The sequence below is a fragment of the Nansenia antarctica genome (genome assembly GCF_963989245.1).
Source record: "Nansenia antarctica genome assembly, chromosome: 1".
In the NCBI taxonomy this organism is placed as follows: domain Eukaryota; kingdom Metazoa; phylum Chordata; class Actinopteri; order Argentiniformes; family Microstomatidae; genus Nansenia; species Nansenia antarctica.
The window spans coordinates 24,063,157-24,079,536 of record NC_137674.1 but is presented as its reverse complement, the minus strand read 5'-3'; the positions used below and the strand labels follow the sequence as shown (position 1 = coordinate 24,079,536).

At 43.1% G+C, this 16,380-nt stretch overlaps 1 protein-coding gene across 1 annotated transcript; it reads left to right on the top strand.

Annotated features, from left to right (window-relative positions):
• The first annotated feature begins 224 nt into the window (after positions 1-224).
• Positions 225-16,176, top strand: gnmt (glycine N-methyltransferase). Its single transcript, XM_080542593.1, has 6 exons — positions 225-577; positions 4,997-5,124; positions 5,263-5,376; positions 5,825-5,967; positions 10,863-10,990; positions 12,105-16,176. The coding sequence occupies exons 1-6, from the start codon at positions 369-371 to the stop codon at positions 12,274-12,276; spliced, it is 894 nt and encodes a 297-aa protein (XP_080398719.1). The 5' UTR covers positions 225-368; the 3' UTR covers positions 12,277-16,176.
• Positions 16,177-16,380: the final 204 nt, after the last annotated feature.

Here is a 16,380-nt window from a genome sequence, read left to right as displayed (position 1 = left end):
TCCTATTTCCATACAGCTGATGAAATACCAGATTCAGGGCGTGACGTTTTTCATCACCGCAAACGTTTGTTGGCTTAAGGACCGAGGCGGAGGCGTCACTCCATTCCCCCTCCAATCAGAAAGAAGGCGTGAGCACACACCCGAGTCTCATTGGGTTAAAGTTTCTCATCTGCCGTATATCTGGTATAAATAATATCGACAGCCTGTAGAATTATGTAGAGAGAATACATATTCAATAAGAATACAACCCCAACGCATATTATTAATTGTAGACATTCATAAACATTCCAGGAGTCTATTATTAATAGTCTCGGATACTTTTTTTTTTTGCTGTCACGAACTAGGAGCATCATTGTTGCAGATCCACGATGTCGGTCGACAGTGTGTTCAGAACCCGTTCCCTGGGAGTCGCTGCCGTGGGTCTCCCTGATCAGTATGCCGACGGGAAAGCGGCTAAAGTGTGGCAGCTGTATATCGGAGACACTCGGAGTAGAACGGAAGAATACAAAAGTTGGGTGGTGTCTTTGCTGAAAAAGCATGGTGTGCAGAGGATACTCGACGTAGCCTGCGGCACTGGGTATGGCGGCCGATAAGCTTCTGTTTCTGTCATGCAAATGCAAAATTCCTACGTACGTCATGTAGTAAATGCCCCTATACTGTCATTTGAGATGTAAGTCAGGCAAATATTGGCTTGTCAATTTCACTATATAGCCTACAATATCTATTTTTGCTGGCGTTTGGTTCTCTTTGCTGACATACATATACATACATACTCATCACATTGAGCAGCTGATTATGTATTAGAAGCCTTTTATGAATTGATAGCTCACATAAATGTGCATTTTGCAGGTGATCTGCTGCACTGCTTTTGAAATCACCATGATTCAGGAGTTGCATGCCAACTATACTTTTCCACATCCACTCACACACAAATGTGAATGTGGATTAGGTGAATCAACTGATTGAATAGAACTGCTTAGTTGCATAATTTAATTAATAATTTAATAATAATAATTTTGCCATTTAGCAGACGCCTTTATCCAAAGCGACTTACAATTACGAATTCAGGGACATTCCCCCTGGAGTAACTGAGGGCTAAGTGCCTTACTCAAGGGCACACTAGTAGTGGTGTGGTTTCAGGCATAACATTCTCTTTTCAGATCACCAACACACGATTTCATTAGTTGCAACATAGTTTCACCTGCAGTAGTGTTTCATTGTGTCTCACTATGTGCTTCACCTAATGTATCAACGGCTCACACTGTCTTGACCATAACACAAAGTATTAATGACTTTACTAGCCTATCAGTTGTAGCAAAAACATAATATCTGTGGAGAGGTCTGATACATGCGTACATGTTCTGTTCTGTTCACTGTTTCTGTGGTTATTTTATGTTGTATATTGTATGTTTTTATACTGTATGTGGTCGTGGTGTCTTTTTAATTAAGTGCTGCTTTTCTTGGCCAGGGCTCATTTGAGAAATGAGAAAACACAGCGGTCGTTGCCGTCCCTCTTTTTTTAATACAAGTGCAGGTGCAACGTTTCTTTCCTACATACCGAGTGGGCACTCATGCAGGGGTAATGTGGGGCTGTATCTGGATTAATGGAAGAAAGACCACTGCTCCCTGTTGCTTGGGCCAAGCAGGGTTTTTCCTGCCTCAGAATAAGGCCTGGGTGGTAGACAGAATAAGGCCTGGGTGGTAGACAGAATAAGGCCATAATCTTTTTCTTCATGTGGAAACTTCTTTATTGTCTGAAACCAGTGTGGGAAGGATCATAATGTTGTGTCTTAGGGACACCACACCATATATTATGCGTCAGTTAGGGTTGGACGTTAATACAGTAGCCTATACCGCTGTATTTGAAAATAGCAACAGTGTCCGTTTCAATACTCAAAAGGTTTCTTTTGTGCAACATTTAAAACACCAATGATGCCCCGGGTCAATTTGACCCGAACAGTACCAAAGGGACCAAAAAGTGAACATCACACAAGGGTTAGCCTAAATAAACGGCTTATGAGTCTTTGTCCAGCACCACTGTCTGTGGTTGAAGATGCTATGAACGTGATGACAGAATGTTTTGTAAACAGTGTAATTTGTCAAATAAATAACCTGTCCAAAAAATACTATTTAGAAGCAATCTTAATCGTGTGTCATGTGACAGCTTCTCCTCTCTCTGCCGTAACGCGTTCTGTGCTTTGTACTCAGGTGAGTGTTGTAATACATGTTTAGGTACTGTGTCATCATTGAAACCACCCAACCCTAGTGTCCCACCCCTGTGCTCTTTCATGATGTAGCCTAGATAAATCCCTTAATGTCCCTTTTTGTAGAAGTGTGCAACATGTCATCATCCTCAATGGAAGTTACTTGCACTCCAAATGTGTGTGATGTGCTGGCTTAGCTTTCCACACTGCGAGGCGATGAGGATGTTGATGCAGTGGTTTGTAGTACTACTACTACTACTACTCCCTGTGGAATAACTTTTTTGGGACTCTTATTTCTATGTAGTATCCTCTCAAAAGTCAACCTACTGTAGCCAATTCAATTTCAGAAATTCTGTTACTGATTTGATTTGGTCATTACTGATAATGTAACAGAATGACCCATTTTATTCACTTTTATTCACTTAATTTTATATCAGTAAAAACGCTACTAGTATTACAGTACAAGTATTTGGTAGGTCTGCCTATACTTCTTACTTTTGTTATCTTTAATTTAATATCTTACACTTATGTGGGTAACACACATACGACTGGGCAATGATTCTTAATCTTACAGAATCCAAACATTTTCCTAGAAATTAAATATGTGTTGATATTGTTGACTAGGGTCTATACTCGAATGCTTTTCAGACACTTTTCTATATGTTTGACCAGAAGTCATGGCCTTTGCTTATCCCTATTTTTATGATGGAAGATGATTGATAAATGATTTTCTGGCCTTATTTCCCCAAAATATAGACTGGTAGCTTTCATTTGACACCCAATTTGATATGCTCTGAATTTCAAATTTTGATCTTCATGGGTCCTTAACATGGAACTGCCGAATAGCTCAAACTTGGTCGCAAACCAGTAAACAGTCTCATGGGTGAATGAGAGGCCGTTGTAAAGCGCTTTGGATAAAGGCGCTATATACTGTAAGTGCAGTCCATTTACCATTTCCCATTTACACTTTCCCATTCAATTGAATGGGGAAGTGTGTCCAAACCTTTGCCTGGTACTGAACAGAGAGGGTTGTCTCTTAGAAATTAGCCTCAGTTCTAAGGAGTATCCTTCAGTGGTGGACTCAGGCCGTTTGAAGGGCAGGGGCGAAAAGAAAAAAAGAACATGGGACCCCATCAGTGCACATGGTCAAGTTTAGACCATTGGAAGGGCAGCCAATAGGGCACATCCTCTAATTTTGCCACTCAAAAGGGCACTTTAGTGCGACGTTTTTCAACTGTGGGGGCACATGGTCAAGTTTAGACCATTGGAGGGGCACCAATAGGGCACGTCCTCGCATTTTTGCCACTCAAAAGGGCATTTTTGCCACTCAAAAGGGCAATTAAGAGAGACGTTTTTCAACTGTGGGGGCACCAGGAGGGGCGGTCGCCCCCCCCTGAGTCCGCCAGTGGTATCCTTACTAAAGGAGTAGGTCAGACCTTTGAGGCTGGCCCTGTTCCCTCTCCTGGTGTAAACATGGTCACAGGGTAACTAGGCTTGGGGAAAGGCCCCTTTGATATTTGGTATTCTCAGAATCTTCCGGCTTAGTGAAACCATCCAGTTGTTCTGTCATTGGACCCAGTGTCGTCTTATGCAAGATGCAATGAGCCCCGGTGGCAGTTCTCTTTTTTTTTCTCTCTCTGAAACGGACTGCATTCCTTCTCTCAGCCAATGAGATAATGGCGCTGTGAGTGAGGCTAATTTTAACTGCTAGATGCGTGCGACAGCTGTCTACTATGGAAAGGTTTAGCCACACAGACTGCCAGCTCAGCAGAGGCGTAGTCCCAGCTCCAACCATTCATAAATGTTTCTCGTGCATGTTCCGTCTACTCAAATGCCTGAGCTTTGAGAGGACCCGTAGTTTTTTTTGGGGAAAGGACATCTATCAAACGTGTACAATTTCTGCCAGCATGGGTCCTTGAGTTGGAAACTGTGTTCTATTTTGATGCAGGGATTGATTGAAATGTATATAATGCAAGGTGATTCTTTTGGTGTAATAAATAGTCTGGTATTTCTTGAGTTTGAAAAGTGAATTGGACATTCTCATTGGAAATGTTATTGGTACTATTCATGCCACAAAATCACTGACTATAATGATTAAATTCCAACTTTCTAGATGTTGAAAACTGTGGAGCACCCAAAAACAACAACAAAAGCAGTAGAAATACTAATGTATTATGTGACGAGTTGGTGCGAGTCTAGCTATACTGTGGTAACAATCTCAGTGGCCTTGTAGTTGGAGTGTCACTATGCCCTGCCCTATGGGTTGTTCTGGCTTGCACAAGGCTGGCTTACTAAGTACTATCTTTGCCAGACAATGACCTCCTGCATACTGTATTGTGGTCTATACAATACCTGATAAATGAGTGTTATAGGAGCACAGTCTACTGTAATACTGAGCTACTGAGATGCTAACCCGCGGAATGTCCGGTTGACGCGCCGTGCGTTCTAGTTTAAGTGTTTCTGCTTGTTATACAGGATCCGTAGTCGTCGTTGATTTGCAGTATAGTAAACATTTATTGCTTTAATATATGCCAACAATGGCTTACTCACTTGTACAGAAATAACAATAAACAAACTCAGCGCCAAAGCGGTCAAAACCTATTTGCCCCTCCGGGGTCAACACCTGACAATAACAACAAAAGTGCTACCTTATATACCTGCCTCAGGTATTGTGACAGCGCCACCCCATGCCCACACAGTGAATTACACATAAGTATCACGACCATATCTGGCTCCTACAGTGAGCCTGGCACTTCAACTGTAAATAACTGTGCTTTTGATGTCTTTTACAGTGTCGACTCCATCATGTTGGTGGAGGAGAACTTCAAGATGGTGAGCGTGGATGCTAGTGACAAGATGCTCAAGTACGCTCTGAAGGAGAGGTGGGATAGAAGAAAAGAGCCCGCCTTCGACCAATGGGGTGAGTTACTTTTAGTTTTGTTTAGTTATGTTTTTTTATGTTTTGAGTACCGGTACATCAACTTTCTACCAACGATGGAACGGTCCACTCAACTCTTGTTCACCATCTCTCCGTTTTCTTTTGACCCTTCATACTCAGTGATCGAGGAGGCCAACTGGCTCACGTTAACTGACGACGTCCAGAAGCCAGGGAACGGGTTCGATGCGGTCATCTGCTTGGGAAACTCCTTTGCTCATTTGCCAGACTTTAAAGGTTAGTGTCATATTTCCTTTTTTTCATATCGTGATGTTAGAATTATAAGGTTCTATCTCCATTCTTGTACAAATTTAGTTTTTTACATAATCTGACCCATTAGGTGTTTATTAATGCCTGTGTGGTGTTATTTTTAAAATGTTGACATTTTTTAGTTAGTAATTCATAAAATACAAAGGTTCCATCTCACAAAACATAATGGAATGTAAACACTTTGACGCTCAATATCTCTGAACTACCCTAAACGGAGATAGAACCTTATAATTGTAAGCTCACGACTGCTCTCCATTGTACTCATTCAAATAGAAACTTGTATTTTTGCTCACCTGACCTGTCTGAAACTGTAATCACCGAAACTACTAGATTTATTGACGGAGTGATGATAACTAGACAAATTTCGATCAGTCCAATTCATGTGTGGTTCTGCTGTGCTGTTGCTGACTCCTAGGGGACCAGAGTGACCAGAAGTTAGCACTGCACAACATCGCCAGCATGGTCAAACCAGGGGGCATCCTGATCATTGACCACCGTAACTATGACTACATCCTGGAGACAGGCTTAGCCCCCAAGGGCAAGAACATCTACTACCAGGTACTTGTCATTATCATTGAACAATGCTGGTTAACGTTACACAAAACTCATTCATGGTCTCTATCTTGGTCTTATATGTCTATATCTATTGTATCTATATACAGTGAGGTAAATAAGTATTCAAGATATCAACAATTTTGTAATTCAACAGATTTCCATCCTAGCTTATTCATTCCAAACCAGTCAATGGAAACGTGTATAATTCGCATTTTCTTTTTGCGAACTTTCAAAAAGTTCGCTTAGAATTCACTTGACATTTTATGGAAACACGGACACACTGATACTGTTGAATACTTATTTTCCTCCAATGTATAAGAATAATAACTTTAATTTATATAGCGCCTTTCAAAAAGCCCAAGGACGCTTATATACTATATACTATATATACTAAGTATATACGTATACTTCAGTTCAGTTAAAATGGAGTGGAATGGAGCCCCCTTTAATGTCAACCCTATCTGAAAACATATACTCCCTGAAAAATAAACACGTTTCTTTTGGAACTGGTCCCGCAGGTTAATTACTATAACTAGCCGCTTATGTAATCACTAGCACACATTGCCAGACATTCAGTTATTGTAGACAAGTTTATGCCAAGTCTCTTTTTTGGCCACCCTACTAAAACATCAGCTTATACAATGTTCTTGCCTACTTACTTACCTACTTACTAACAAAATTCTGAAAGAAAGTGAAAGGGGAAAGAAGGACAATGTGTTTGTTTGGGTTTAGAACAGCCTTCCTAGCCAGTTAAGGGCAGTACAGAGCCTGTGGAACAGCCTTCCTAGCCAGTTAAGGGCAGTACAGAGCCTGTGGAACAGCCTTCCTAGCCAGTTAAGGGCAGTACAGAGCCTGGACTCTTTTATGAATGAATGAATGAATGAATGAATGAATGAATGGTCTTTATTGTCATTAATACAGTACAGGTACCATACAACGAAATTTAGGAGGGGGGGCTCCCCTGGTGCTTGGAAAAAAGACTAAAAACAAGAGAGCCAAGGGTAAAATAAAAAAGGGAAAAGAGCTGGTTTACATAAATAAAGGCTATGTACACTATCTACTATACTATACTACTATACTATACAATAAAACACTGTGCTGTACTCTATGCTATGCTATAAATATCCTAACTTTTCCTATATCTGAACCTTATGTACACAAGGGTTGTCATATTGCACACAGTATTGTTGCACATTCATTTAAAGTGTCGCAGTTAGCAGGTTTGAAATGTTCACAGTTGTATTTCAATATTGCACTTATGTTTACAATATTGCACTTATGTTTACAATCTAGTAGCTGCCATCAAATTGTCTAGATTGTCCAAGGCCTAGAACCTAGGTCTTTGCTGTGTTCAGGGCCTGAATGGCCCTAGGGTAGAAGCTGAGCTTCAGTCTATTTGTCCGTGCGAACATGGTCCTGAACCGCCTGCCTGAGCGCAGCCGAACAAAGTGTTCATTCCCAGGGTGGGATGGGTCCCTGGAGATCTTGGAGGCCTTCCTGAGGCAGCGTGTGTTGTACAGCTCTTCCAGAGAGGGGAGGGGGGCGCCGATGATCTTCTGGGCCGATCTCACGACTCTCTGTAGCGCTTTCCTCTCTGCGGCTGTGCAGCTGGAGAACCACACGCAAATGCAGTAGGTGAGGATGCTCTCCACTGTGCAGCGGTAGAAGGTTACAAGCAGCTCCTGTCTGAGGTGGTATTTTTTGAGGACTCTCAGGAAGTCGAGCCGCTGTTGTGCCTTCTTGATGATGGCTGCTGTGTTGGTCCTCCAGGACAGGTCCTCCTGTATGTGCACCCCCAGGAATCGGAGAGTTGAGACTCTCTCCACGCTCCCTCCATCGACGAGCAGGGGCTGGACCTCAGATTTTTTCCTCCTGAAGTCCACTATGATTTCCTGGTTCAGCAGAAGGTTGTTAACCTTGCACAGCTTGCCCAGCTGCTCCACCTCATCCCTGTACGCTGCCTCGTCCCCCCCCGAGATGCAGCCCACCACGGTGGTGTCGTCTGCAAACTTTATGATGGAGTTGCTGGGGTGGACGGGGGTGAAGTCGTGGGTGTAGAGGTTGTAGAGGATGGGGCTCAGCACGCAGCCCTGGGGGGACCCAGTGCTGAGTCTGAGGGCTGTGGAGGTGTGGGAGCCCACCCGAACCCTCTGGGGGCGGTCAGACAGGAAGTCCTTGATCCATGCGCAGATGGAGTGTGATAGTCCCAGGTCTAGTAGTTTGGTCACTAGCCTGTCTGGAAGGATAGTGTTGAAAGCAGAGCTGAAGTCCACAAAGAGCAGTCTCGCGTAGCTGTTCCCCCTCTCCAGGTGGGATAGAGTGAAGTGGAGAGTCGTCGCGATGGCGTCCTCTGTGGACCTGTGGGCTCTGTAGGCGAACTGGTATGGATCCAGGTTGGGCGGGAGGCATGTGACCATGTGGGCCCGGACCAGTTTCTCGAAGCACTTCATGATGATTGGTGTGAGTGCCACCGGGCGGTAGTCGCTTAGGCAGCTCACCGTGCTTTTCTTCGGGACTGGGATGATTGTTGAGGTTTTCAGGCAGGGTGGGATGGTGGCCTGGGACAGGGACTGGTTGAAGATGTTGGTGAAAACCCTGGCCAGCTGGTCGGCACAGTCCCTCAGCACCCGTCCCAGGACGACGTCCGGCCCTGAGGCTTTTCTGGGGTCCACCGCCTTCAGCACGCGTCTCACTTCATGCTCTGTGAGGGTGAGGCTGCTGAGAGCTGGAGAGAGTGGTGTTTGTATTGTGGTTACCTCCGTTCGCCCCTCGTTGAACCGGGCGTAGAAGGAGTTCAGCTCTTCCGCCAGCAGGGGGTCGCCCTCAGCGGCTGTGAGCCTGTTGGCTCTGAAGTTTGTCGTGCTGAACCCCCTGCCACACCCGCCTGGAGTCGTTGCTCAGGAAGCATTCCTCAATCTTCTCTCTGTGGTCTGCCTTGGCCTCCCGGATGCCACGGTTTAGGTTAGCCCTGGTGGTGTTGTACAGCAGTTTGTCCTTCGCTGAGAAGGCGTTGTTCCTCTCCTTGAGCAGTTGTCAGACCTTCTCAGTCATCCATGGCTTCGTGTTGGGGTAGACCCGGACACATTTGTCCACGGTGGCTGAGTTGGTGCAGTTCACTATGTGGTTCAGAACCGACGACGTGAACTGTTCCAGGTCCTCATGCTCATATTCCTGCCATGAGGTGTCATTCAGGCAGATCTGCAGTGGAGCGGACCCTGCTGGTTCTGACAGTCTTAGTGGTGATGGGAGCACTTTTCCTCATGGGAGTGTAGGCTGGGATCAGGAGGATGGACACGTGGTCAGACATGCCTAGATGAGCTAGCGGTCTAGCTTTGTAGGCAAGCTTGATGTTGGTGTATACCTTGTCCAGTGTGTTATCTCCTCTTGTTGCACATTTAACATGCTGATAAAACTTGGGTAGTACTACCTTCAGGTCAGCATGATTTAAATCCCCTGCGATGATGTGCACTGCTTGAGGATCTGTGCTCTGTCCACCACTGATGACGTCATGTAGCCGGGCTAATGCTAAGCTAGCAACCGCGCTTGGTGCAATGTAAACAGCTGTTCTGTACACTGCGTTGAATTCCCTCGGGAGGTATGTGGGTCGGCATTTAACAGTCAAGTATTCCAGGTCTGGGGAGCAGTGGCTACTCACAGTTTTTGTGTTTAAGCACCCGCTGTCCTTCGTAGATGTAACCAGGCCGCCTCCGCGCTTCTTCTCGCTAAGCTCCGTCCTGTCCGCTCGGTGTAGCGAGCGGCCTTGTAGCGCGACCGCAGAGTCGACAATGGAAGCGCTGAGCCAGGTTTCTGTGAGAATGATCACACAGCTATCCCCTACGGTGTTGTTGGTGGCTACCTGCAGTCTCAGTTCGTCCATCTTTTAGCTAGGGATCTTACGTTAGAGAGGAATATGCTCGGCAAAGCTGGCTTGTCCGGGCACCTCCTCAGCCTCGCTAGCAGGCCTCCCCTGCAGCCCCAGCGTTGCTTGCGGTCCCTACGCCGACGTTTGCGCCTCAGGGTCGGGACTGTGAACCAGTCTTTCCCCGGTGATTGGGCAATATCGTCCGGAATTCTTTGTTGTTTCAGAAACTCTGCTGTACCTGTCCTCCCGTTTTGCGCACCAACTTCTAGTAAGTCGTGCCTGCTGTAGGTACTATTTACACAACAGTTCCCTATAAGTACTGAAATACAAATGTACATAAAAGCCCTAAAAAGCACCGACGGTAGGAGCGCTCCCAGCCTTGCGTGTGAACGCTCCGCCATCTTGGAACATCTTTAAGACAGGCCTAAAAACCTTTTTATTCAAAAAGGCCTTTGACTGAAGAATATTAATTATTGTGATTTATTTTGTTTGTTTTTAACTTATTATGTTTTTAGGTTGTTTTGTTTTTAAGTTATTATGTTTTTAGGTTGTTTTTGTTTTAACTTATGTTTTTACGGTTTTTAGCACTCTGAGATTCTTTTTGAATTAGAAGTGCAATACAAATTAAATGCATTATTATTATTATTATTATTAGATGACGTGGCGGCACCATCTCTGCATTTCCTGCCTGCAGAGGAACAGTCACTCAAACACAGTCATTCATTGGGAGGTTTCCCTGCCCACGGCCAGCAGCTGAGCTTTAGACGTAAAGCTCCTAATGCTTCCCGGATATTGTCTACTTTCAATAAAAGCAGCACACGAGAGACAACAGGAAAAGCTATGCAGATGTGATTTTAGGGGCGGCTGTGTCTCAGGAGGTAGAGCTGCCGTCTAATGATCGCAAGGTTGGCAGATCGGCGGTTCGAGCCCCGGCTGGCCACATGTGTGCGAAGTGTCCTTGGGCGAAATACTAAACCCCAAATTGCGTGTGTGTGTGTGTGTGTGTGTGTGTGTGTGTGTGTGTAATGTGTTTCAGAGTGACCTTACTCAGGACATTTCCACCTCAGTGCTGTGGGTCAACAACAAGCCTCACATGATCACCCTTGACTACACCGTCCAGGTGCCCCCGGAAGATGGTGCCCCAGAGAGCCCCCCAGACCTCAGGTACTAGAGCCCCTAAAAGAAACCTATTATGCTCTTTTTACACAAGTTAATGTAGGTCTACTGGGGTCCCCAAAACATGTCATTGTCAGTGTCATTGTGTTTGCTGAAAATACCACACAGATTTATCTAAAGGCATTCTAGCATCCAAAGAGGTCTAAAAATGAATTTGACTTGTTGAAACTTGTAGGAACCCTGTGTGTTAGTAGGGTCATTTTTTCATATGGGACCTTTAACTTAGTGCACAGAGCCCCAGATTCTATTAGAAAAAAACAAACAAATGTGAGGAATGTTCCGAATAAAGTAGATCTGGGGTAGCAAGTTTTGAATGATTCAAAGACGTTTGCGTTCAGTTCAGTATGGTAAATACTATTTCTGAAAATGTGGGGGACTAAATGACATTAAAATGATTAAGATGATAAAGAACCATGGGATTCATAGAATGAACTCAGGAACAATGGGCGGCTTTGTACAGTAAGTAGCTGACTGGTATGGTATTACAGTGCTAGCCGTAGAGTTAGTACATTGGTCACGAGAGAATGCTTCTGGAAATATAAAGCCCTCAAAATTATTCTCTATGAGTATACAATTAAGACGTCTTGGCCCAAAACTATGAATCCCTTATCGGCATGGATATGAGTGTCTCCTGTTTTGTTGTCTAGTTCACATTTACAGGGAGTGGTGTTGTAGGTGTGAGGTCCAGCCAACAGTCTTAAACACAGGGGTAACTCCCAGAGACCTCGGTCAAATAGTAGTTGAAATCCATTCAAATACTTTGAGTGTTTTTGCTTGAGCCTGCCTGGAATGCCAGACTGGTGGGGTTATGGGACTATTGTACCAGGCAAACACAACCAAGGACATCTCCCCTCTGCTCTATGGCTGTGTGAAACTCAACAGTGTGTGTGTGTGTGTGTGTCTGTGTCTGTGTGTCTGTGTGTGTCTGTGTCTGTGTCTCTGTGTGTGTGTGTGTGTGTGGTGTCTGTGTCTGTGTGTCTGTCTCTGTCTTTGTCTGTGTGTCTGTGTCTCTGTCTGTGTGTCTGTGTCTGTGTCTGTGTCTGTCTCTGTCTCTGTCTCTGTCTCTGTCTCTGTCTCTGTCTGTGTGTGCTCGTTCCCACAGTAAATTCCGCCTGTCCTACTACCCCCACCGTGTGGAGAACTTCACGGCCATCCTGAAGGAGGCCTTCCACGGGAAGGTCGAGCACAGCGTCTACGGCGACTTCAAGACCTACACGCCTGGCCAGGGCCCCGCCCCCTGCTACTTCATCCACGTGTGCAAGAAGACCGCCTAGGACCCGCCCTCTGAACGCTCTCTCCTTTTTCTATTTCTCCAACCTGCTCCTCTGCTCCTCCCTTTCACCGTTGTTTGATGTCGTATGTCTCTCTCCTTCGCTGAACCCTTCTCATGCTGTTTCACCCTGCCTCCCTCCTCTCCCTCTCTGAACCAAAAAAGAAACCTAAACATACTTGAGCCTAACCATGACATTACTGTGCCCAAGACTGCTACACTACAGGCTGCTTACACTCAGGCAATGTAGGGCAAGTAAATGCCCTGACTGACCTTATATGCACCTGGTTGTGGGAAGTTCTTACACATGCTTTTCTGTGTCTTGCTTTTTGTCCCTTCATGGGTTTTTATAGTTTTTAGAAACGTTTTATTATTGCACACTCTTCATCTCAGACAGCTCAGATAACAGTTGGCATAGGTCTAATGGCATGCAGACATTTTTGTGACTGCTGCAATGTTTGAACCCATCTACCCCCCACCCCACCACCACCACCCTCCACTCAAGTTTGTAGAAGTTGTTTGTGCTGTGGTGTGGAACCAGGGTACGACTAGCCAAGATTAAGCATGTGAAACCCGTCTCTTCTGAGAGTGGATAAAGAATAGCCTTTGGTTCTTGTTTGATGTTTTTTTTTAGTTTTTAGTTTTTTTTTTATGTCACAGATTTGGCCCCAAATTCCCTCTCTCAGTTTTTTTGTGCTTTTTCTGATTTGAGACTTTACTTTTCCTCTTGAATCTTATGAGCAGTGGCGGACTCAGGCTGTTTGAAGGGCAGAGGCGAAAAGAAAAAAAGGGCACCTACTGCACAACATGGGACCCCATCAGTGCACATAGTCAGGTTTAGACCAGTGGAAGGGCAGCCAATAGGGCACATCCTCTAATTTCACCACTCAAAAGGGCATTTTTGACACTCAAAGGGGCACTTAAGACAGACATTTTTCAACCGTGGGGGCATCAGGAGGGGCGGTCGCCCCCCCCCTGAGTCCGCCAGTGCTTATGAGTGTACTTCTGAAGGGCGTGAACCCAGATTCTATTTGAAAAGGCCCCTCTTTGTGTCTCAGATGTTCATTAATGTAGTTAATCCTTCTACTTCATTGGCATATTTTTTGCATTGGGGCTGACACCACCCAGTCCTAATCACCTAATTCACAAGGTCAGGCTTATGTTAAGAGCATGGTGAGCTCTTAATAATGACTTACTTGGTCTGAAATGCCCCTCTGGCAAGTTTTTTTTGGTAGACAAATCAGCTTGCCTTACTCTGAAAGAAAGGTGTTGTTAATATTTTAATCCTTGAATACTCCTTGATCTAAATATTTAATCGTTTAAGGAATGTTCGAACTTCAGGGCACATGGTCAAAAAGGCAAACATTCACTTCATATTTATAGTTTCAATACATGCTTTACTACTTAAGAACAGGAATTCAATTGTTTTGTTCTCACAAGAATATTAAAGGACATTAAATAGACAATATTAGATATTGTCTATTTAAGTTTGGTAATATTTAACATCAAACCAAAAATGTATGCCTTGTCATTTCGTCATTTATCACAAAAATTGATTAAGTGTAGTAATCTTAATCTATCTTACTTCATATTGCGTACTTTGTATGTAGCGCTGTAATATGTACTAATACATTTCGTTTTCAGAAATCTGCTACCTCTGGCCATCACGGTAAAATTCAGTTAGAAGTTACAAACAACAACATCCCCCTCCCTAATAATAATTATATATATATATAAGTATATATAATAATAATATAACCCCCCCGAACATTTGACAGACATTAACTGTTGTGTTTCTGCCTGCGTACGAAGAGGCAACCAGTGACAGAAGGGGGATAATAGCAGAAAATTATTTTATTTTCAATTCCAACTTAATTGTCCAAAACATACACACTTACAATGGCTTAGAAAGGTTGAGGATGTACAGACATTTGAATAAGATGTGTGAGGGAATAGATTTAGGTTCTGTGATGTTATTTTCTCTGACTGTTTTTGCTTGTTTATGTAAAACATACTTAAATGATCTGTTTCCCCTACTACAGTCATGTACCACTTAAAAACAGTCTTACTTGTTACCAAGCCTTATAGAACAACAAATTGTTTACAATGTTTTTTTGGGGTTTTATTTGCTTGTGATTATTGGAATTATTTTATTTGACTAAAATACAAAGTAATTACAAGTTATTGGGTTTGTTGTTTCGTGCCTCTGTTTGGGGGTGCGTCCAGCCCCGGGTGTGAGCACGGAAGAATTGATGCCACTGTTGATGATTTATATAAACCCCTAAAAAAAAGTTCGGAAACGTTATTTTGGTTGTTTATTCCTCCCCTTTAATAATACCAATTGGTATTGTATTTTATATCGTTGAAAAGCCTGATTAGTCACCTTTACAACGAGGTACAACTTGTAAGGATCATGCATTCGTGGAATGAGCAACACAGCTAAACGTGTGGGAGCGCCCCAAAAATATTTGCCAAAATCCCCTATATTCTTCCGTTGTAAAGGTGACTAATCAGGCTTTCCAACGATATAAAATACAATACCAATTGGTATTATTAAAGGGGAGTGTTAAGCCTCAATAACTGCACATTATGTAATAAAATCCCAAAATGTAATAAAAAGTCACTTTCAATATGTAATAACACCGCATTATGTAATAACCTGCACATTATGTAATAAATTGGCTGAACGCAAAATGTAATAACGTTTGCCATATTATGTAATACATGTATTACATATTGTGCAGGTTATTACAAAATGCAGCGGTTGCACTTTTTTGTAACACAATTGAAAAAATTGAAATGTAATAAATATATTTGACCATGAAAAGCATTTTAATTCTCCAACATAAAAAAAAATCCAGAATTGCATGTTGTGTTGAAACTAAATAGTATTTCTATCGACCACTTATATGCTGATTTGGTTGCATTCTTCTCAAGTTATGAAGCCCCCAATGGCAATTTGCTTGTTTAGGAGACATTCTGAAGACCTGATAACTCATTCCTTCAGGGGATCATATTATTGAATACAAATGTCAACTAACATTATGCAACTTTTCAAAGCATTTAAATGTACTGAGTGCGCTGCGCTGTGCTTGTTACTTTTTTTAAACTTTCTTTTTAACTTTTAAAAAATCATAGCCAGGGCTAAAAGTGGATTGAAGTTCTTGCAGGTAGCCCAACTATACTACAATACAAAGAAGTAGAGTCTGCACACTGCTAGTAGACTGCTCCCAGTAGATTCATTTTGATGTTTCAGTCATACAAGACCTCCAGAAAAGGTATATAGCCTATTATACTATACTATATACTATACTATACTATACTACCCCAACCTTCATTGCTTCATATTGTTCTCCTCCCACCCCCATGCCAGCTTCATGCATCCTGAACACACACATTCTGAATGCTGGCAGGGTGTAGGAATTAGAAACACTTGACAATGTGTATAGAACATTATTTATTGAAATACTGTAATTTAACAAAACTTAACAAGTCTCCTTTATGAGTTTGCGCATAACTAAATAAACAAATAAACATGAAAATGTGCAAAATCTGTCAACTATTCTTAGACATAGTTGTTGCATACAGTAATGGTTTGAGCATTTTGTAGTATATTTTACATGAACACACACACATACATGAATTGTATAGTATGGGCCTGTATTATTTGCCTTTTGACTTGCTTAAGTTCTGTAAGATTCTCCTGGCTATGGGGTTTTTTTACGAACCTTTGTTCTTAAAACCCATATGGTAATTTATAAAATTTGCATACGAAAGGACATAAAGTAGAGAGCACAGGGGCAGCTCTCTCTCTCATTCACCTCAGCTGACCATCAGACCTCCAGCTACCAGCTATGTATCCTGTATACTTTGTACCTGTGTTTCAATAAATAGTCTTAAACTACTCAGAATTATATTCTTCATTTTAGTATCCAACAAGTAGCTTAATAAACAACATTAAATGGCGAGCCAGAATCCAGGAGTCTATAAAAGGAACGACGTTTGAAGACTGGAGCTAGAACCAAAGACCCCATACAGGTGAGAAAGAAAATAGCAACATTTTCTCTCTAAACCGGTAGGGCGCGCGTGCGCAATAGCTGTGATTTTC

Excerpts from the sequence above, each read along its gene's own strand:
- gnmt (XM_080542593.1), top strand. The coding sequence starts at position 369 with ATGTCGGTCGACAGTGTGTTCAGAACCCGTTCCCTGGGAGTCGCTGCC. Across the intron at positions 5,125-5,262 it reads GCCCGCCTTCGACCAATGGG|TGATCGAGGAGGCCAACTGG; the intron begins GTGAGTTACTTT and ends CTTCATACTCAG. Across the intron at positions 5,968-10,862 it reads GCAAGAACATCTACTACCAG|AGTGACCTTACTCAGGACAT; the intron begins GTACTTGTCATT and ends AATGTGTTTCAG.